Below are 16,744 nucleotides of genomic sequence, written 5' to 3' on the forward strand. Positions count from 1 at the left end.
CGAAAATATTTTTACTCTCATAATCTTTACTTAATAAAATATTTAAAAAGTTCGCATAACTACAAAAATAACCACATTTGTCATAAATATGTCCATGGAGGTATAAGAACTGATTCATTTACATGACTTTTCCAAATCTGGAAAACACACCATTAAAATTAGGCTTCCTCATTATCCAGTGGGGAAAAAAAATACAATAATTATAATTAGGGCTGTCAGTTAAAAGTGTTATTAACGGCGTTAACGCGATTAATTTTTTTATCGTGAGATTAACAGTCTTTTTGGCCTAGCAAACTTTGTAGTTTTTTTTCACATGCTTTTGCAACAGGACGCGGCATGCGTGGCGCTGCGCTATGAAACCTATTCATTTCAATGGCTTGCGCCGCGTGAGGACGTTTTGTTGCTTCGTCGACCAAAGCGCAAGCGCAGCGGCGCGCACACCGCGGTCAAAATTCAAAATAGTTAAACTTTTGCCGCAGCGCGGCCAATAGAAACGTTTTGGCATCCAAAAAGTTTGAAAACTGGCCTAGCGCCGCGCATTCCGCGTCCTGTCTGAAAGCACCGGATCTAGCTAGACCGGAAACACACTTGTTGCGAGCCGGCCAAACAGTAGGTTAACGCTACGTTTTGTGTGGATGACGAGCGCGAGACGCCGAAATGGATGCCAATAAGATTCTGAATGGAAAGTTTACTTTTAAAAAGTTGCCAAATGGTTTCATTGACAAGACCAAAGTGATCTGTGTGTTTTGTCGTTGTGAACTGAGCTATCATCATCGCAGCACGTCCAGTCTGAAATACCACTTGATGATGGCCAAGCACACACACACACACACACACACACACACAGACAGCTGATGCGAATTCTCCGCCCCCTCGTCAATATCAGGACCTCGTCAGTATTTCTTTCACCCTTTTATTGATGGACAGTGTTGCATTGTGTGAGAGATTATTTGCTTCAAGTGAGAATGTTAGTGTGAAATTGAACACAGTATATGCCAATGTTGTTTTCAATAAAAAACATTTGCACAAAGCAAGCCGATCCACTTTTCCATGTTGATAAGAGCATTAAAATGAGAAGATAATGGGACAAAAAGAAATCAAGAGACATTTAGAATAGATAAAAATGTGCGATTAATCGTGATTAAATATTTTAATCGTTTGACAGCACTAATTATAATATAAAATGTTAACGGTGTATTTAATTCTTGTTTTTTTTGGTGTGTTTTGTCTTTTTTTTAATGCTTGGTTTGTCTTGAGTAATCTTGCGGGCCCCTGGTTGAGAACCACTGGCGTTGGTCGGCGCTTGTTTTTGCCCGTTGAACATGTTCAATCAGCGTTTATCAGGTCGTGGAATGTCTGAGAAGTGACAGTATTATTTGGTGATTGTTTGGCGTCTGTCTGTGAATCAGCCTTAACCCTACACCTACAAGACAACGATAAAGATTTTTTTTTCTTTTTACAATAAAACCAAAGATTTCCAGGGTTGAGGATGTGCTAGTTTTAAAGTGAAAATGCCTGTTCAGAAAAGAATGATATTAAAATGGTTTGGTTTTGCAGAAAATGTATCACTGAGTAACAAAATGGATGAAGAAAATCCAACGAAGGTTCCTGAGGAGCAGCAAAAGTCCCATGTCAAGGAGACTTCATCAGAATGGAAGATTCCTACTGTCATTAACAAACACGCGTCTCCAGAGGTCTGATTACAGCTCACGCTTGTTTAATATCTGAGTTAGAATGATTACAGCGCGGACTCAGCTGGGATCGGTTCATGATCAATCTGTTGTGTTCTATTCAGGATCGTAAGCCTCCTGCAGACCCCATTTCCTCTTCATTCTCACTTCATGCTATGAGAACACCTGCGCCTCCTAGATTACACCCCTCCTTTAGCTGTCAGACTCCCAACTACAAAGACCCAAATGCAAACAGGTAATAACGCAGCAGAACACATGCCTTGATTTCTCAACGTTAAAGTGTTCGTTCACCCAAAAATGACAATTCTGTTATTAATTACTCACCCTCAAGTTGTTCCAGACATTTTTGTTCATCTTTGGAACATAAATGAAGATATTTTTAGAAACCTGAGAGCTTTCTGTGTTGACGAACTATCCCTTTACCGATGCTTTCTGTTCCTTGGATAGTTTCGTCACTCCTGTGGTGAAGCAGCGGCCAGTGATTGTGTCTGTTCCATCGACGGCACAGAAAATGGGTCACGCTCAGTTGCCCTGCACTCCTCAGAGCCAGGTGTCCTATATCCAGCAGCCATCACAGGTAAAGAGGCTCGCACATCTCCAAAACATCAAACTGGCAGAGAAATATGTGATCGAGAGATTGGTAAAAAGAGAGCATTACATTTTTTTTTGGCTTGGATAAGAAAGCAGAGCAGATTAAGGAGTATTTTTATTTTTGTTTAAAGTGAATGTAACATGCCATGAGCAAATAATACATTTCTCGATGAAGTTCTTTTAAGAGACCTCCATTATCTACATCTGCTAATATTTTATGAAGTATTTGTGATTTGTATTTTGCTTGATATCGAAGAATGACTTTTTCCAATTGGGAAAATGAGTTTTTTAAATATAAAAAAAAATGGCTTCACTCCCAAGTGGCAACCTTCCAGTCTCTCTCGTGAAGCCAACACGGAAGTGACTTAAACTGCAATTCATCGACTGGCCGCTAGGAGAGTCAATCCCACAAACCCCCATGTTAAAATGGCCGACTTTACAGCAGATTTTTTTTTTTACAGCCTGGTACAAAATTGGTTTTGGTCTATATAGCTAATTTTGGCCTTCATGACAATTGTGAGGGGGTGAATTTTGTTTATAAGTCATCTGTTAAAATTATATTAAGCCTTAAAGTTCTGCATAATTAAGGGCGTGGCCACTTGAGTGACAGGTGGATTGCCGCTGATGTCACTACTAGCCGTTTGTCACCTCAGTTAATTCCAGCTGCTGAACTTGCCATCTCTGCCGTGTTTGTGCTTTTTCCGGGATTATTTCATACAATTTAATACACGCATTATACCTTCGCCCACGCCTTTGGCGAGTATCGAGAGAACAATCAGCGCTGTTTTCCTCTGTGAACATGCATTCATGGATGTCTGACAATTTCGTTGCTTTTTTGAGTGTTCAGATTTAGAGGCTACACTCGTTCTGCGGTACCGTTGCTCTCATGGAACAGAGACTAATTTAACTTTTTAGTGTTAAAGGTGCCCTAGAATGTTTTTTATTTTTTATTTTATAATGTTTCCTGGGTTACCCTTATAATGTTAGTATGTTTTTTAGATAAAAAATAATAATAATTTAGAAATAAATGGCATTTTTCCTAGCCTGCTTTTAGCCTCTGATTTGAACACTCTGTTTGAAGGGGCGTGTCTGCTGTGGGATTCAGTGTAAACGCGGCCACTGCTGTGATTGGCTGACATGCTTGCATATGAAATAGCAACGCATTACATGTGAAACTCTCTCCCGAATACTTTTACTACTATTATTATACGTTTTTACTTTAACAGCTATCGAGATTAACGAATCGTGAGATGTTTTTAAAGTATTTAGATCTATTCCCATCACATAAAATGTTGCCGTGATGAGCATTGAGCAGATGACTGTGTGTTGATCGCGAGAATGAAGATCTAATCATTGCAAAGCAGTTTCTGCACTCTCTCTGCTTTCACCAATGCAAACACGATGATGTAAATACAGTAAGAGCTTCGTTGTGCAGTAACATGCGTCATTGATTTCATAACGAGTTTGGCAAGTGTCCAGATAAACTCGTGCTGTGTGGAAAGATTGTTCTTAATCGCTTTCTGTATATAATTTGTTCACAATTTAAATATGATTATTTTCATCCTACTAAAAGAAACGATGTGAAGCTGATATTTTAGTCACTGGTTTGACTTACTGATGCATAAACAGTATTGAACGATTTTGAGAGAAAGATTACCTGTCTGAACTTGAACAATTACACATCAGAAAGTGTTGCTTGGTAGCTCGATCCGAGGCCAGCTCTGTATTGGCCCAAGTTGAGGAAACAGTCGGTGAAATGTTTGGAAATTTCCAGAGAAAATAAAATTAACCCATTGTTTCTTCAGAGGCTCAGATGAAGGAACTAAAAAATACTTTTGTGTTCATGTGTACATCCACACTGAGCAACTGCCATGCTTCGGCTGCGCAGTTCCGCCTGGCATTGAGGGCTGGCATTATGCAAATATTTGGAGGCGTACATATTAATGATCCCGACTATTGCGTCACAGTCGGTATTGTGTGGAGAACCGACCGTTTTTCAGGGGTGTTTTTCATAAACGTGAATTAAATGAGAACGCGAAAACAGTCCAGTTTGAGATTCACTCTATGTCATGTCCATGCACTGAACTCTTGTTATTTGACTATACCAAGGTAAATTCAATTTTGAATTATAGGTCACCTTTAAATTAAACGTAAATTAATAATACAGCATCACGACACGGTCTCACTTGTAGCTATTTCTTTTAACTATTATAGGATTTCGAAGGGCAAAACATGAACTTTAACTATTGGCTTTACATCAAGTCAGCTGTCACTTTAGCGCGAGGCCCTGTGCGGTCGCACACTTGGTACTGCAGTGCCAGTAGCTTATAACATTAGCTACTTAGCCTGTGCAAACTCGATCACGTCGAGCTAGGCGGGCGTGGTTTCAGCAACCAGGCACCTCAGCTCCACCCACGTCCCGCCTCTTTGCCCATTTTCAGTTCTTCGGGAGTGGTGCGACGCCAAGATGGCGATGGCAGGCTCCGCCCACTTTAGGCTTCAAAGATGCTCTTCAGAAACCTTTTTTTTTTTTAACAGTCTATGCTTCACTCGCAGAAATCAAGTTCTTAATATCAAAGATTGCTTTTAGACTGTCTTTAATTGCATTTTCACTAGTAAAATTTTGCAATATGTTAGACCTTTGTAAGCCAATTTGACTTTTGTAAGTCAATATACCGGTAGGATTTTACTTAAAGGATTAGTTCATTCCAGGATTAAAATTTTCCTGATAATTTCCTCAACCTTTATGTCATCCGAGATGTTCATGTCTTTCTTTCTTCAGTCGAAAAGAAATGAAGGTTTTTGAGTGGACTTCAACGGTCGGGAACCAATGGGTTGAAGGTCCAAATTGCAGTTTCAATGCAGCTTCAAAGTCTCTACACGATCCCAGCCGGAGAATAAGGGTCTTACCTAGGAAAACGATTGGTCAAATTAACAGTTTTACTCGTAATAATCAGTTCATAGACATTTGTAAAAGTGGAATTTCAATTACCAGTAGTAAGAAATCATTGATATCTGTCATTGCCTTTGAATGGAAGAATTTAACTAGTGAAAATGCAATTGTGGATATCAAGAATTATGCTTTTTTACTACAAAAATACATTCCTGATATCAAGAATTCCATTATAACTAATGAAAATTGAATATTCAAAAATACCAGTATGCAGTCAGGTGGATAAAAGGGAAGTGTGGGTAGTATGGTGCTCTCGGCTTCATTTCTGCCTCTGTGATCTATAATTAATTGTGTAACAATCTTTCACCCTTCAGACCCCCTCCTCCGCTTTCTCAAATGAATCCATCACAATCAAGGGCAAACAGTTCTTCATTTTCAAGATGATCGGTCGAGGCGGATCCAGTAAGGTACGAAAGAATGACTTGTTGAGTTTATAATTCTCCATTTCATACGATTCGTTGTGGGTAACAGAAATAATATATTTTTCTTTTTAGGTCTATCAGGTTTTTGACCATAAGAAGCACGTTTATGCTGTGAAATATGTGAATCTAGAGGAAGCTGATGCCCAGGCGGTGGAAAGCTATAAGAATGAGATTGAGCACTTGAATCATCTTCAACAGTACAGTGACCAGATCATTAAACTCTATGACTAGTAAGTGTGTCTTTTATTCACCAGCATCACGACTGTAGCCTCGTTTCCATTATCCTTCTAATTGCGAATTGAAAATACACCCAATGGAAACGCATCAATTTCGCAAAAACTCCCATTTATCGCAAAAAAAAATGTCCCGCTCGCATGAGGTGGTTTTTCAGACAATTCGAAAAAGAAATATTTTTGCAAAACTGCAATGGAAACAGTTTTTACGCATTTACAGTCTTAGATGACGCGGTGTGTTTGGACAGAATACGAGACAGAGTTCTTTATTAAATTCATAAAAGACAAAAGAATTATAAGAATACTGGATTCTAAAGCTCAAAGAAATGCCACAATCAAGACCTCGGAGCAGAAACACCCAGAAACACCAGCCATTCCAAGTATAAGGGTCTTTCCTTACCATTAATGCTTGGATAACACGCATACATCGCCTTCGATTAATAATAATGTGGAGTGGCTGGGATATCCGTAAACCTATTAACATCCGTCGCCATGATTTTTGGAATGACTTATCACGAGAGGAAAAAAAATAAGTTTTAGGCGCATAACATTGGTTAATGGAAACACCGTCATTTCGCAATTGATTTTGTCGACATTTAGAAAAAATTGCTATGGTTTTGCGTAAATCTGTAATGGAAACGTGCCTTGTGTTGTGCTTGGAAAACAATGTAAATGATGAGCTGTGTTCCTGCTTGCTTGCAGTGAGATCACCAGTAGCTACATCTACATGCTCATGGAGTGCGGCCACCTGGATCTCAACACCTGGCTACGCAACCGCAAGTCCGTCAACCCGCTGGATAGGAAATGTTACTGGAGGAATATGCTGGAGGCAGTGCACACCATCCACAAACATGGTGACCATCACCTCTCGCACTCTCTAAACCCTCACTTTTACTATTTCTCATTATTTTCAACTAAGCATTAAGGGCCATTCGCATAGGAATGGGCGATACATTCAATATTACAGATATTGTCGCCATACCTTTGACAATAAAATTCCTTAAATAAATTTCAGCACAACAACCATAAGGAAATGACCCTTCACAATAGATAATGCTTTTGTTAGAGAGCTACATATGGCAATTTATCTGTTCAATAAAATAAAAACCTTACTTGGCTGTTGAGTAATAAAAACGGCATCTCTTCGTCTCTTTTACAAAATTTCAAATCCCTTAAGCTGGGTTCACACTACAAGCGACAAAGCGCCACGATACCATTGAATGAGAAGCTCATTTTAGCAGTCAGAAACGGTCCTGTAATTTATATGTCTCCGTGTACATATGGTGGTACGACTCCGAGCCTGAATGCTTTCGTGAACCCAGATAGACCGGCATTCGCCCGTTTGCTGCAGTTAAAGAGCACTCGCTGTTTCTCGTTCATCTTTAATATTATGCATTTTATGTACTGATTCCATTTATATTTAGACTTTTCTTTCCGAAATGTTTGTTTGTAGCGGCAAGAAACGGATTTGTTCTACAACATGGAGTAACATCTGTGAATGTCACTCACAAACGACAGTCGCTTGTAGTGTGAACGCAGCTTTAGTTCTCGCCATCTCCGAAAAACCAAGCTAAGGTTGATTCTTGTTTTCTGCCGCGCTCTGCCGCGCTCTCTTCTCCAGCAGACTCTCCTCTGTTCAGCATTTGTTTAAAACGGGTGATTCCCTGGAGGTTGGAGATTTAGCGGCTCCATGTCAATCTTTCTCACTCGTTGTGAGACTGACCTCTGCCACTCAAACACCAGACACACGTCAAAGTAGCCGGAGCAACTTTTTTCCATTTACGGATATGACGAGACGCACACGGACGAGTGACACATGTACCCGCGAGAACCATCCCGCTAGATCTAAAATATAGACTCAAACATTAGGCTTACCTTAGTGAATCAGGGTAAGACAAAAACACATTTTGGAAGAAGGATTGATGATGTATTGACTCATTATTTAAATTTTGTTCATTTGGAACCTTTAAAGTTTTAAATATACATGTATACAAGTATTCATTTTTATTAGTTTTAACTTTTTTTAAATACATCGAGGTAAACTAAATGAAAATGTTGCCCTGGCAACTAGCTGAATTATTAGGTGTTCAAGCACGAAGTGCTGAAAACCTATTGTAATTGCTATTTGAAAAAAAAGATTCCCCTAAAACGCATCGTGTAGCCCAAACCGTAAGGCCTAGAGGCTTGAAACTCGGCCAGATGGTAGGCCACACTTTTGGGGAGAACCTATCAGAGTATGACCCCGATTGGCCCATAGGTGGCGCTACAGCAACCAAAAGTACTAAATTGCTCATAACTCCTAGACCGTTGGTCCTCAAACTTTTTACACCACTGTGATCCCACTGGGACAAAATGTATATCTCCAATTTCGATGTCGAATTTTGTCCAAAACCTACTTTTGCGAACTAGTCCCTGGTTTTTCGCCCGATCGGAACCAGACCAGTCTAGGCCTATTCTCTGGACTCTCTAGATGTCTCTCTAAAGGTGGCGGTATAACTGTTAAAAAGCTTTAAAACCATATATTTCCTATGGTAAATTGCCTGTATTGGCTGTAAATGGTCTTTTCCATCTATTATGTCAGTGTTTAAATGTATGCTAAATAAAACTTAATGTCTTTTGATGCTTTTGTGCCTAACGGCCTTAAAGATCTTAACTGCTTGAACACCGCTAAATGCTGCTTGCAGCTTTAATTATTTTTTTCTGTTTTATTTCATTGTTTTATTTCAGATGTTTATTTCAAGTAACAAAAATGCTTTTTTATGGTTTTAGTTGATCTCGAACACTGATTTTTGGGTATTTGTTTTGCGTCACTTTTTAGGGTTTTCTGAGCAACCGGGTGGGCGTGTTTCATAGAAAAACACTCAAAATTTGTACAAAATGTAAAAATCTAGTTTAATTATTGCACTTTTTAATTGATTAATTTCTTTGCATTTTTCATTTGAAGGCATCATCCACAGTGATTTAAAGCCAGCTAATTTTGTGATTGTGGATGCTTCGCTGAAACTAATAGACTTTGGAATCGCCAACCGTATTCAACCTGACGTGACCAGCATCATGAAGGACTCACAGGTTGGGTTGGAACAGAACTGTGATCTACAGAGGAATGTCGTTTCTGGTCTGTTCTACTTGATTTACTTGTTTTTTATGATGCGCGTCAGGTGGGGACTCTAAACTACATGCCACCAGAGGCCATTAAAGACACGTCCTCCAATGGAAAGCATGGGTCAAAGGTGAGAAGAGTTCATATTTCGTCATTATCGACTCTGATATTAATGTGTTCCATGCAGGGACAGAGTATAATGGTAGATTACGCAGTCTGATCCCATCATTGCTTCCTCTGCTGTCCACAGATCAGTGCTAAAGGGGATGTGTGGTCTCTGGGATGTATCCTGTATTGCATGACTTATGGAAAGACTCCATTCCAGAGCATCACCAATCAGATAAGCAAAATCCATGCCATCATAGACACGTCCCATGAGATCGACTTCCCCGATATTCCAGAAAAGGACCTACTTGATGTACTTAAGGTGTGCAGAATATTTGGCTGTGCTGAACAGTCATTGACTACGTTTACATGGTGCGATGTAGGAGGTATTGTGATTGTACACACAATACTTTGATCAAATTAAAACAGAGGAAACAGACAACATTGGGTGACATCATGACATGAATATAATGCCACATATTGATGGTCGAAAACAACGAAATGAAGACATTTTTATGTGCGTCACCAAAAATAATACAGTACGTCCATAGAAAATTGTTTTGCATTTGACGCAAGTAGATAAAATTAGTGGCCAGTGACAAACCTGCTGAATGTGAGTGGTGCATTGGGCTTTGTGAATAATGGCAGTAAAAATACACCACAATTCCTAGCAAATAATCAGAATAATGAAAATTGCATGTAAATAGGAGTGCAGAGGTTTGCTCATGTCATGTAAACGTTCTTACAAATACAAATAATTGGAAATAATTACATTATTGCTGCACGTAGTCAATCAATGACCTCAACAATTTCATAGTACAGTGCTTACTGTCTGTCTGTTGATTTCAGAGGAGTTTAGTTCGCAATCCTAGAGAAAGGATTTCCATAGCAGAACTCCTCGATCATCCATACCTGCAACTGCAACATGCACCTGAGCCAGGTACGTGCTAATATGTGCAAACAACAGTCTCCTGAAAATTAACAAATGTTTTCTGAAAGCAATCACATATCTTATGGTGTTTACTGTATTTTCTGCACTATAAGGCGCACCGGATTATAAGGCGCACCTTCAATGAATGACCTATTTTAGAACATTTTTCATATATAGGGCGCACCGGATTATAAGGCGCATAAGATCCTGCAGTCAAACGTTTGACTGGGTTTGCGTTATGCATCCACTAGATGTGCTAAAGGGAATGTAGCGAGTGCGTGGCGCTGGAGGCGATCGTTTATTAGTAAGCGTGAGCGCGTTGGGGTGGGCACGTAACTTACATTCGCAGCCTGACTCATATGAGTATTCATGCGGCGGCTCGCTGACAGCAACAGCTGGCTGTTTTGAATGAGACGACCCGATCACTGTGAACGGGGAGCGCTTTATGAACATTCTGTGACGCGCGAGCAGCGCCGGGGACAGTGTGTCTGTTAGTAAGAGTGAGCGCTCGTGAGCGGGCACGTGACTTACACACATAACCTGATTTATACGAGGTTGAACTGGCCGTGTGACAGAGCGGGCTTAATTGCTTCAAAAAATCTTGGTTAATAACGCTCCTCTGTTAATTGATCCAATTAACCAATTGATCCATATATAAGGCGCTCCGGATTACAAGGCGCACTGTCGTTTTTTGGAGAAAATTAAAGGCTTTTAAGTGCGCCTTATAGTGCGGAAAATACGGTAAAATAATTTTTTTGCTGGTTAATACAACACTGATATGTAGAATTAGCCTGTTTGCGGGTATATTTGCTGCACGATTAATTTATTCCACAATCAAAAATGTCTGATCATATGACCATGATAAAGTAGTATTTTAAAGTACGCTCATGCCTTGATGGAATTACCGTAATTACAAGATTTCGACTTCCTTGTAGAACTTGTAATTGAAACTTGTAAACTCTGAATTTGAAACATGAAAGCTCTGACTCTGTTACACAATGCGTTATCACTCAAAATGGCAGCGTCTTCAGCTGCAAAATGTAGTTAAGTAGTTATATCATAATATTTCTTTTTAAAGGGGTCCTATTATGCTCATTTACAGCTTCATAATTTTGTTAATGGTGTTATTGGGTCTACTAGAATATGTTTTTCTCATTTAAAGTTCAAGAAACATTCTTTTTCTTATATTTTAAATTGTTGCAGCACCTGTTTTCACCGTCTGTCTGAACGATCTGTTTTAGTTTCGGTTTCTTTAAAACCCGCTCTTCCCGGAAAGCACAGTCTATTCTGTTTGGTCAGCCAGCACCGGTCTGTTGTGATTGGCTTTCTGTGGCGCTGTAAACACTATTGTAACTTTGCTAACTATGACATCGGTTTTGCCGTATCAGTTCGAGCCCAAATCCGAGAATGAGTCAACCGGAACAAGCTGATCAAACAAACCACCTTCGCAAGCACGTAATTACATAATGTGCAGAGGTGGAAAATAAATGTTCTTGGACATGGCAACAACGCAACTCAACCAAGCCCTGCCTCTTTTTTTGCATATGAATTAGGCAGGAATTATTGTGACGTGTTTGTTCCCGGAAGAAAACTAAAGACTACAGTGGAGGCGTTTCAGGGAGTTCAGAAACACTGACACTGATATAGAGATAATCCCACTGGAGGGACTATGTAACTTTGCAGAGCTTTTTCATGCTTAAACAGCAACACACTAAAGAAAGATGAACATGTAACAAAGCATAATAGGACCCCTTTAATAATTCCTATAATTGACTACTAGTTATTAATTCATTCAAGAATACATGGTGCGCATGTAGAACAAAACAATATCTGTTATAATATAAGGAAACATTAAGCCTTTATTTTAACAGAATATATTAATCAGAAATTAAACCGATTAATTGACAGAAATTAAATTTAAACCGATATCTCAAAAAATACTATCCGTTTATTAATCTGAAATTAAACCGATTAACAGAAATTACATTTAAAACGATATTTCTCAAAAATACTATTAATTTATTTCTAAGTGAAATGTTTGTTCTGTGATTTTAAATATTACTTTGTGCACCCTTAAATGTAAAGGGGTAAAAAGCTCTGCAATGACGCTTTAAGGTTGACGTCAACTAGTCGCTGATCATTCATGGCATATAGTTCATTTTTACGCTCAGTTTCTAACATTTAAAATGACAAATATGCATACTCCGCTCCACAAGATATGTTTGATTAGACTATCCAGATGCTTAAAATTGATCGGGTGAATGCACGTTTTAAACAGCTTATTGTACATGCAAGTAAATCGCCATTCTAAACTAACGCTCTGCTGCATTACACACACACACACATGCGGACATCACGTGCAGATCGCACACACACAGAAACATTCAGGAGCGCAGAAACTTAGTCAACACTGTTCTGTGATTTATCAATAAAATAGCTTAGAAATATATGCTAGAGCTTTTTCAGTTTCTGAGTAACTAGAACCCACAGCTTCACTATTAGTAGAGAGATGCTGCGAGGTAGGAGTAATTCACACGCAATCGCTCCCTCACTAATGCATTCATGCAAGTCGTTCAACCCCTAGTATGTACTAATTATCAGTCTTATCCTCATAGGAATGTCAATAATTACGCTGCATGCATAAAGCAAATTCTGTCTGTTTTAATGTGATCATGATTGTTGTTGTTCTGTCATTCAGCAGAACCGTGTGACAGTGATTTGAAGAGAATCCTTAATGAACTGGCGGCTCTTCAGTCTCCCAACAGCATCGCAAGAGCTGCTAGTGTAAGTCATCCTCGCGTAGCTGCTCAAACATCTTCATGCAGCGTTGTGTGTGCTGGATTGTTAGTTTAATACCTGTTAGACCCCATCAAATGTAAATTAAAGCGTGTGGGTTAGCTTTGAGACAATAGCTATGTTTCCATCCACACGTTTTTATCCGCATTAAAGGAGTAGTTCACTTTAAAAAAAACTTTTGCTGATAATTTACTCACCCCCATGTCATCCAAGATGTCCATGTCTTTCTTTCTTCAGTCGAAAAGAAATTAAGGTTTTTGATGAAAACATTCCAGGATTTTTCTCCATATAATGCACTTTACTGGGCACCAAACGGTTCAAGGTCCAAAAGACAGTTTCAGTGCAAACTGTTCAAATGGCTTTAAATGACACCAGACGATGAATAAGGGTCTTATCAAGCGAAACGATCGCTCATTCATCAAAATGAACGAATCTTTTTTCAAGTCATTTGATTCATTTAACAAACAAAATGAACTCGGAAAAAGATTCGTTCATTTTGATGAACGAGTTCGAACAGGAGAGTCACACAGAACAGAGCAAGGCGGGCATTTGAGCTTATAAAACTTAAACTTTGTTATTTATTTTTTAAATGAGCGATCGTTTCGCTTGATAAGACCATTATTCATCGTCTGGAATCGTTTAAAGCCCTTTGAACAGTTTGCAGTTTGCACTGAAACTGTCTTTTGGACCTTGAACCGTTTGCTGCCCAGTAAAGTGCATTATATGGAGAAAAATCCTGGAATGTTTTCATCAAAAACCTTAATTTCTTTTCGACTGAAGAAAGAAAGACATGGACATCTTGGATGACATGGGGGTGAGTAAATTATCAGCAAAAGTTTTTTTAAAAGTGAACTACTCCTTTAAGTGATATCGAATGAAAAATGCCTTATGGAAACAGTAAAATTCGATTGAATTTCATGAATATCGACTCAAATGAAATCAACTCATCGGATTTTATCTTGATCGATATACGGCTTACGCGATAAACGTGGATGGAAACGTTATTATGGTGCGATCCATTTTGCCTAAAACTTTGTTCGCAAATGTTGGCTTGAATGTTGTGCAATTCGGTGAGAAAATGAATGGAAACACCTTAACATGTCTCAAATCAATTCGATATACCAATTTGATCGCAAAACAGCATGTGACGTCATTACACACAGGTTTTTATTCGCTTTATGGAAACACACTTTCACCAGCTTTATTCGCATGAGGTTTTTTACCGAACTTCAGATAATTCGATTGACAAGTGGATGGAAACATGGCTACTCTACTGCAGGGTTTCCCAAACTGGGCTTCATTTGTAAAATTCAAACAAAGTTATTTTAAAACAATCAAAATAAAACACTTGCTAAAAAAAGATTACATTTGCTTTATTTATCTGACATCAGAGAACCGTGAACATGCAAATGTGTTGTAAATTATTGAAACATTAGTTTAAAATCTCAGGGGGCTTCAATAGATATTCTAGGTCGAAGGGGTTCAGCTGACAAAAGCTGAATGCTCTTTCCTTCCCGCTGAACTCTATGTAGAGCCTCCAAGATTGTGCCGGTGACTATTTTAAAAAGCTTCCACCATGACGTTCTGTTTCAATAGGAAATCCATCAGCACAATGAGTGTGCAATAAAGGAATGGTTCTCCCAAAAAAATTAGATTTACTCACCCCAAGAATGACTTTCTTTCCTCGGATGAAGAGAAATTAAGGTTTTGGAGGAAAATATTTCAGGATGCGAGTGAATGGTGATCAACATAGACCCTTTTAGACAGTCCAAAATCTGTATTTAGGCAGCTTCATAGGGCTCCGCATGGGTCTCCGGGTCTTCTGTGGCGAAATAATGATGTTCTTTTTAACTACAAATGCTCACCTTGAGTCCAGCTCTCGTCACGCGAGGCCGGGTCGTGAACTCAACTCTCTTGAATGCGCTTTGCAGAGATGGACCAAGGAGAGCATTTCTAGTTAAAAGGTAGAATTTTTTTTATTTTTAAAAGACTGATTGTTTCACTTGAATAGACCCTTATTTGTCAGCTGTGGTTGTGGAGCCCTAGCCTGGGAAAACCCAGACAACTTCCGGCAAATTTAGATTTGCATTGAAAGTTAGTCTGGCAAAGAGCTCATTCAAGCCCATTTCCAATCCGTCGAAATCGAGGCACCAATCAGAAACGTTGGGGCGGGCTTTACACGATGAGGACAGCGCTGGGATTTTGAAGCAGATTTTGTAGCCTACATTACAAAGATGGATGCCGCCGTCGAACATCACTCGTTCCAATCAGCTATCGCGTCTGTTTTAAGCGATTTGAACGTTTCCTTTTTGTTAAAAACCGAGCAAAGAACAACACTCGGAGATGTTTCTCCACCGCTCTGCATACGTCATCTCCTTCATCGCTCTGATTGGGTTTGGTCTATCCGAGACGTCCGTTGGTGACGCCCCTCTGGAAATGATTTGTCTATGACGCTTTGCCAGACCATAACTCAGTTACAACTGAGAATGGTCTGGTTTTAACCAGGCTAGTGGAGCCCTTTAAAGCTTCCTAAATCTGGATTTTGGACGGTCAAAAATGGTCCACGTTGAGCAGAATTCACATGCATTAGATGGAGATTCAAATCCTGGAGTGTTTTCCTCAAATTTCTCTTCAGCTTTGGAAAGAAAGGGTAAAACTTTACTTGAAGGGGTGTGCATAAGAGACTGACATGACACCTTCATAATCATGACATGACACATGTTATGAATATGAAGGTTTTATGCATGTTTATGACAACTGTCATTAAGTGTCATTCGCTCAATTATGACATTTGTAATGCAAATATGACATTGTTTGAGATGTCTACTTGACATAAACCAATACATCATAGCCTTACAGTGTCTTGGTTATGACAACTTGACGTTATCAAGACAACATAATATGTCATAAACATGACATAGCAGATTAATTATCAAACTTAAGAAACCACTTAGCTTTATGGGTTAACATTACATTACATTAAACTGGTTGGTTTTGACATAACTGTCATGAATATTTTTCTTGACCTCAACTACAGTGGTACAAATTGAATTTGTCATTAAAAGGTTATAATGGCTTCATGACAGCCAATGTCAAAAGCAACCACCTGACAGTTTTGGGTGAGCTTGAAGCAAAAATATGATCAGCATTTACATTTAAACCGTCTTTATGTACCCCTGCAGAACCTGGCCAAGATGTGCAACAGCGGGAGGAAGTTAGATGTTTCTGAATGTGTGAAAACATCCACTCAGACCCTGTGGAAATGAGGATTGCAGGACTCGAAACCACTGTTTCCAAGAGACACGTCTTTCTCTCAACTCTAAACAGCTCAGAGCTTCTGCCGTCTTGCTTCTAGATGCTTTAAAGAAATGCTTGTTTGTTGTCCATTTCTACTTAACTGTGTCTGTTTCTATTTTATTTGACCACTTAATGTAATCTAAGAAAGTGTACATGACAAAATAAAACACCTCTTGTCAGGTATATTCCAAATGTAGTGTTTATTTGTAATTGAGATGGGAGTCATTCTGATTCTACAGCAATATGACACGTTAACATGTTTTCACTGCCATCTCATTCTTCAGGGCATTTAATATCTCATAAAGCCCTTTCATTATGACACCATTTCATCAGAATGCATGATTATGTTTCAGTGCTCTTTAATGATAAAAACAGGCTTCTGTATCGTCATCTCTATAGATTTCCATTAAAATGGATGTTGATTGATTTTTGCATTAAGAGCGTTGAATGCCTTCTGGAGAAAGGGCTGTGTATACTGTTGTTCTATCAAAAATGATGTCACTTCCTGTATGATGTCATTAAGGACTTTTGTTAAAGAAATATTTTTTTTTAAAATGGGATGGAAAGGGATATTGTGGACCCCAAAACCATAATGACTGTTTTCAATATTATTTCCCAATACAAT

The 16,744-nt window shown here is 38.9% G+C and overlaps 1 protein-coding gene across 2 annotated transcripts in view; it reads left to right on the forward strand.

Moving 5' to 3' along the window:
- Nucleotides 1-16,124, forward strand: part of ttk (ttk protein kinase) — a 36,003-nt gene extending 19,879 nt beyond the window's left edge. The window contains exons 14-25 of one of the 2 annotated variants that reach the window (XM_056258161.1): nucleotides 1,558-1,694; nucleotides 1,796-1,926; nucleotides 2,139-2,268; nucleotides 5,550-5,642; nucleotides 5,730-5,887; nucleotides 6,593-6,744; nucleotides 8,835-8,959; nucleotides 9,049-9,120; nucleotides 9,241-9,417; nucleotides 9,945-10,035; nucleotides 12,725-12,810; nucleotides 16,005-16,124. In XM_056258161.1, the coding sequence (XP_056114136.1) occupies nucleotides 1,558-1,694; nucleotides 1,796-1,926; nucleotides 2,139-2,268; nucleotides 5,550-5,642; nucleotides 5,730-5,887; nucleotides 6,593-6,744; nucleotides 8,835-8,959; nucleotides 9,049-9,120; nucleotides 9,241-9,417; nucleotides 9,945-10,035; nucleotides 12,725-12,810; nucleotides 16,005-16,088 (1,436 nt within the window). In that variant the 3' untranslated portion in view covers nucleotides 16,089-16,124. The remainder of the gene's footprint in view (nucleotides 1-1,557; nucleotides 1,695-1,795; nucleotides 1,927-2,138; nucleotides 2,269-5,549; nucleotides 5,643-5,729; nucleotides 5,888-6,592; nucleotides 6,745-8,834; nucleotides 8,960-9,048; nucleotides 9,121-9,240; nucleotides 9,418-9,944; nucleotides 10,036-12,724; nucleotides 12,811-16,004) is intronic. The other variant, XM_056258170.1, reaches the window with a different exon arrangement.
- Nucleotides 16,125-16,744: the final 620 nt, after the last annotated feature.

Source organism: Rhinichthys klamathensis, unplaced genomic scaffold (genome assembly GCF_029890125.1).
Source record: "Rhinichthys klamathensis goyatoka isolate OS25496 unplaced genomic scaffold, OSU_Roscu_1.1 h1tg000006l_1, whole genome shotgun sequence".
In the NCBI taxonomy this organism is placed as follows: Eukaryota; Metazoa; Chordata; class Actinopteri; order Cypriniformes; family Leuciscidae; genus Rhinichthys; species Rhinichthys klamathensis.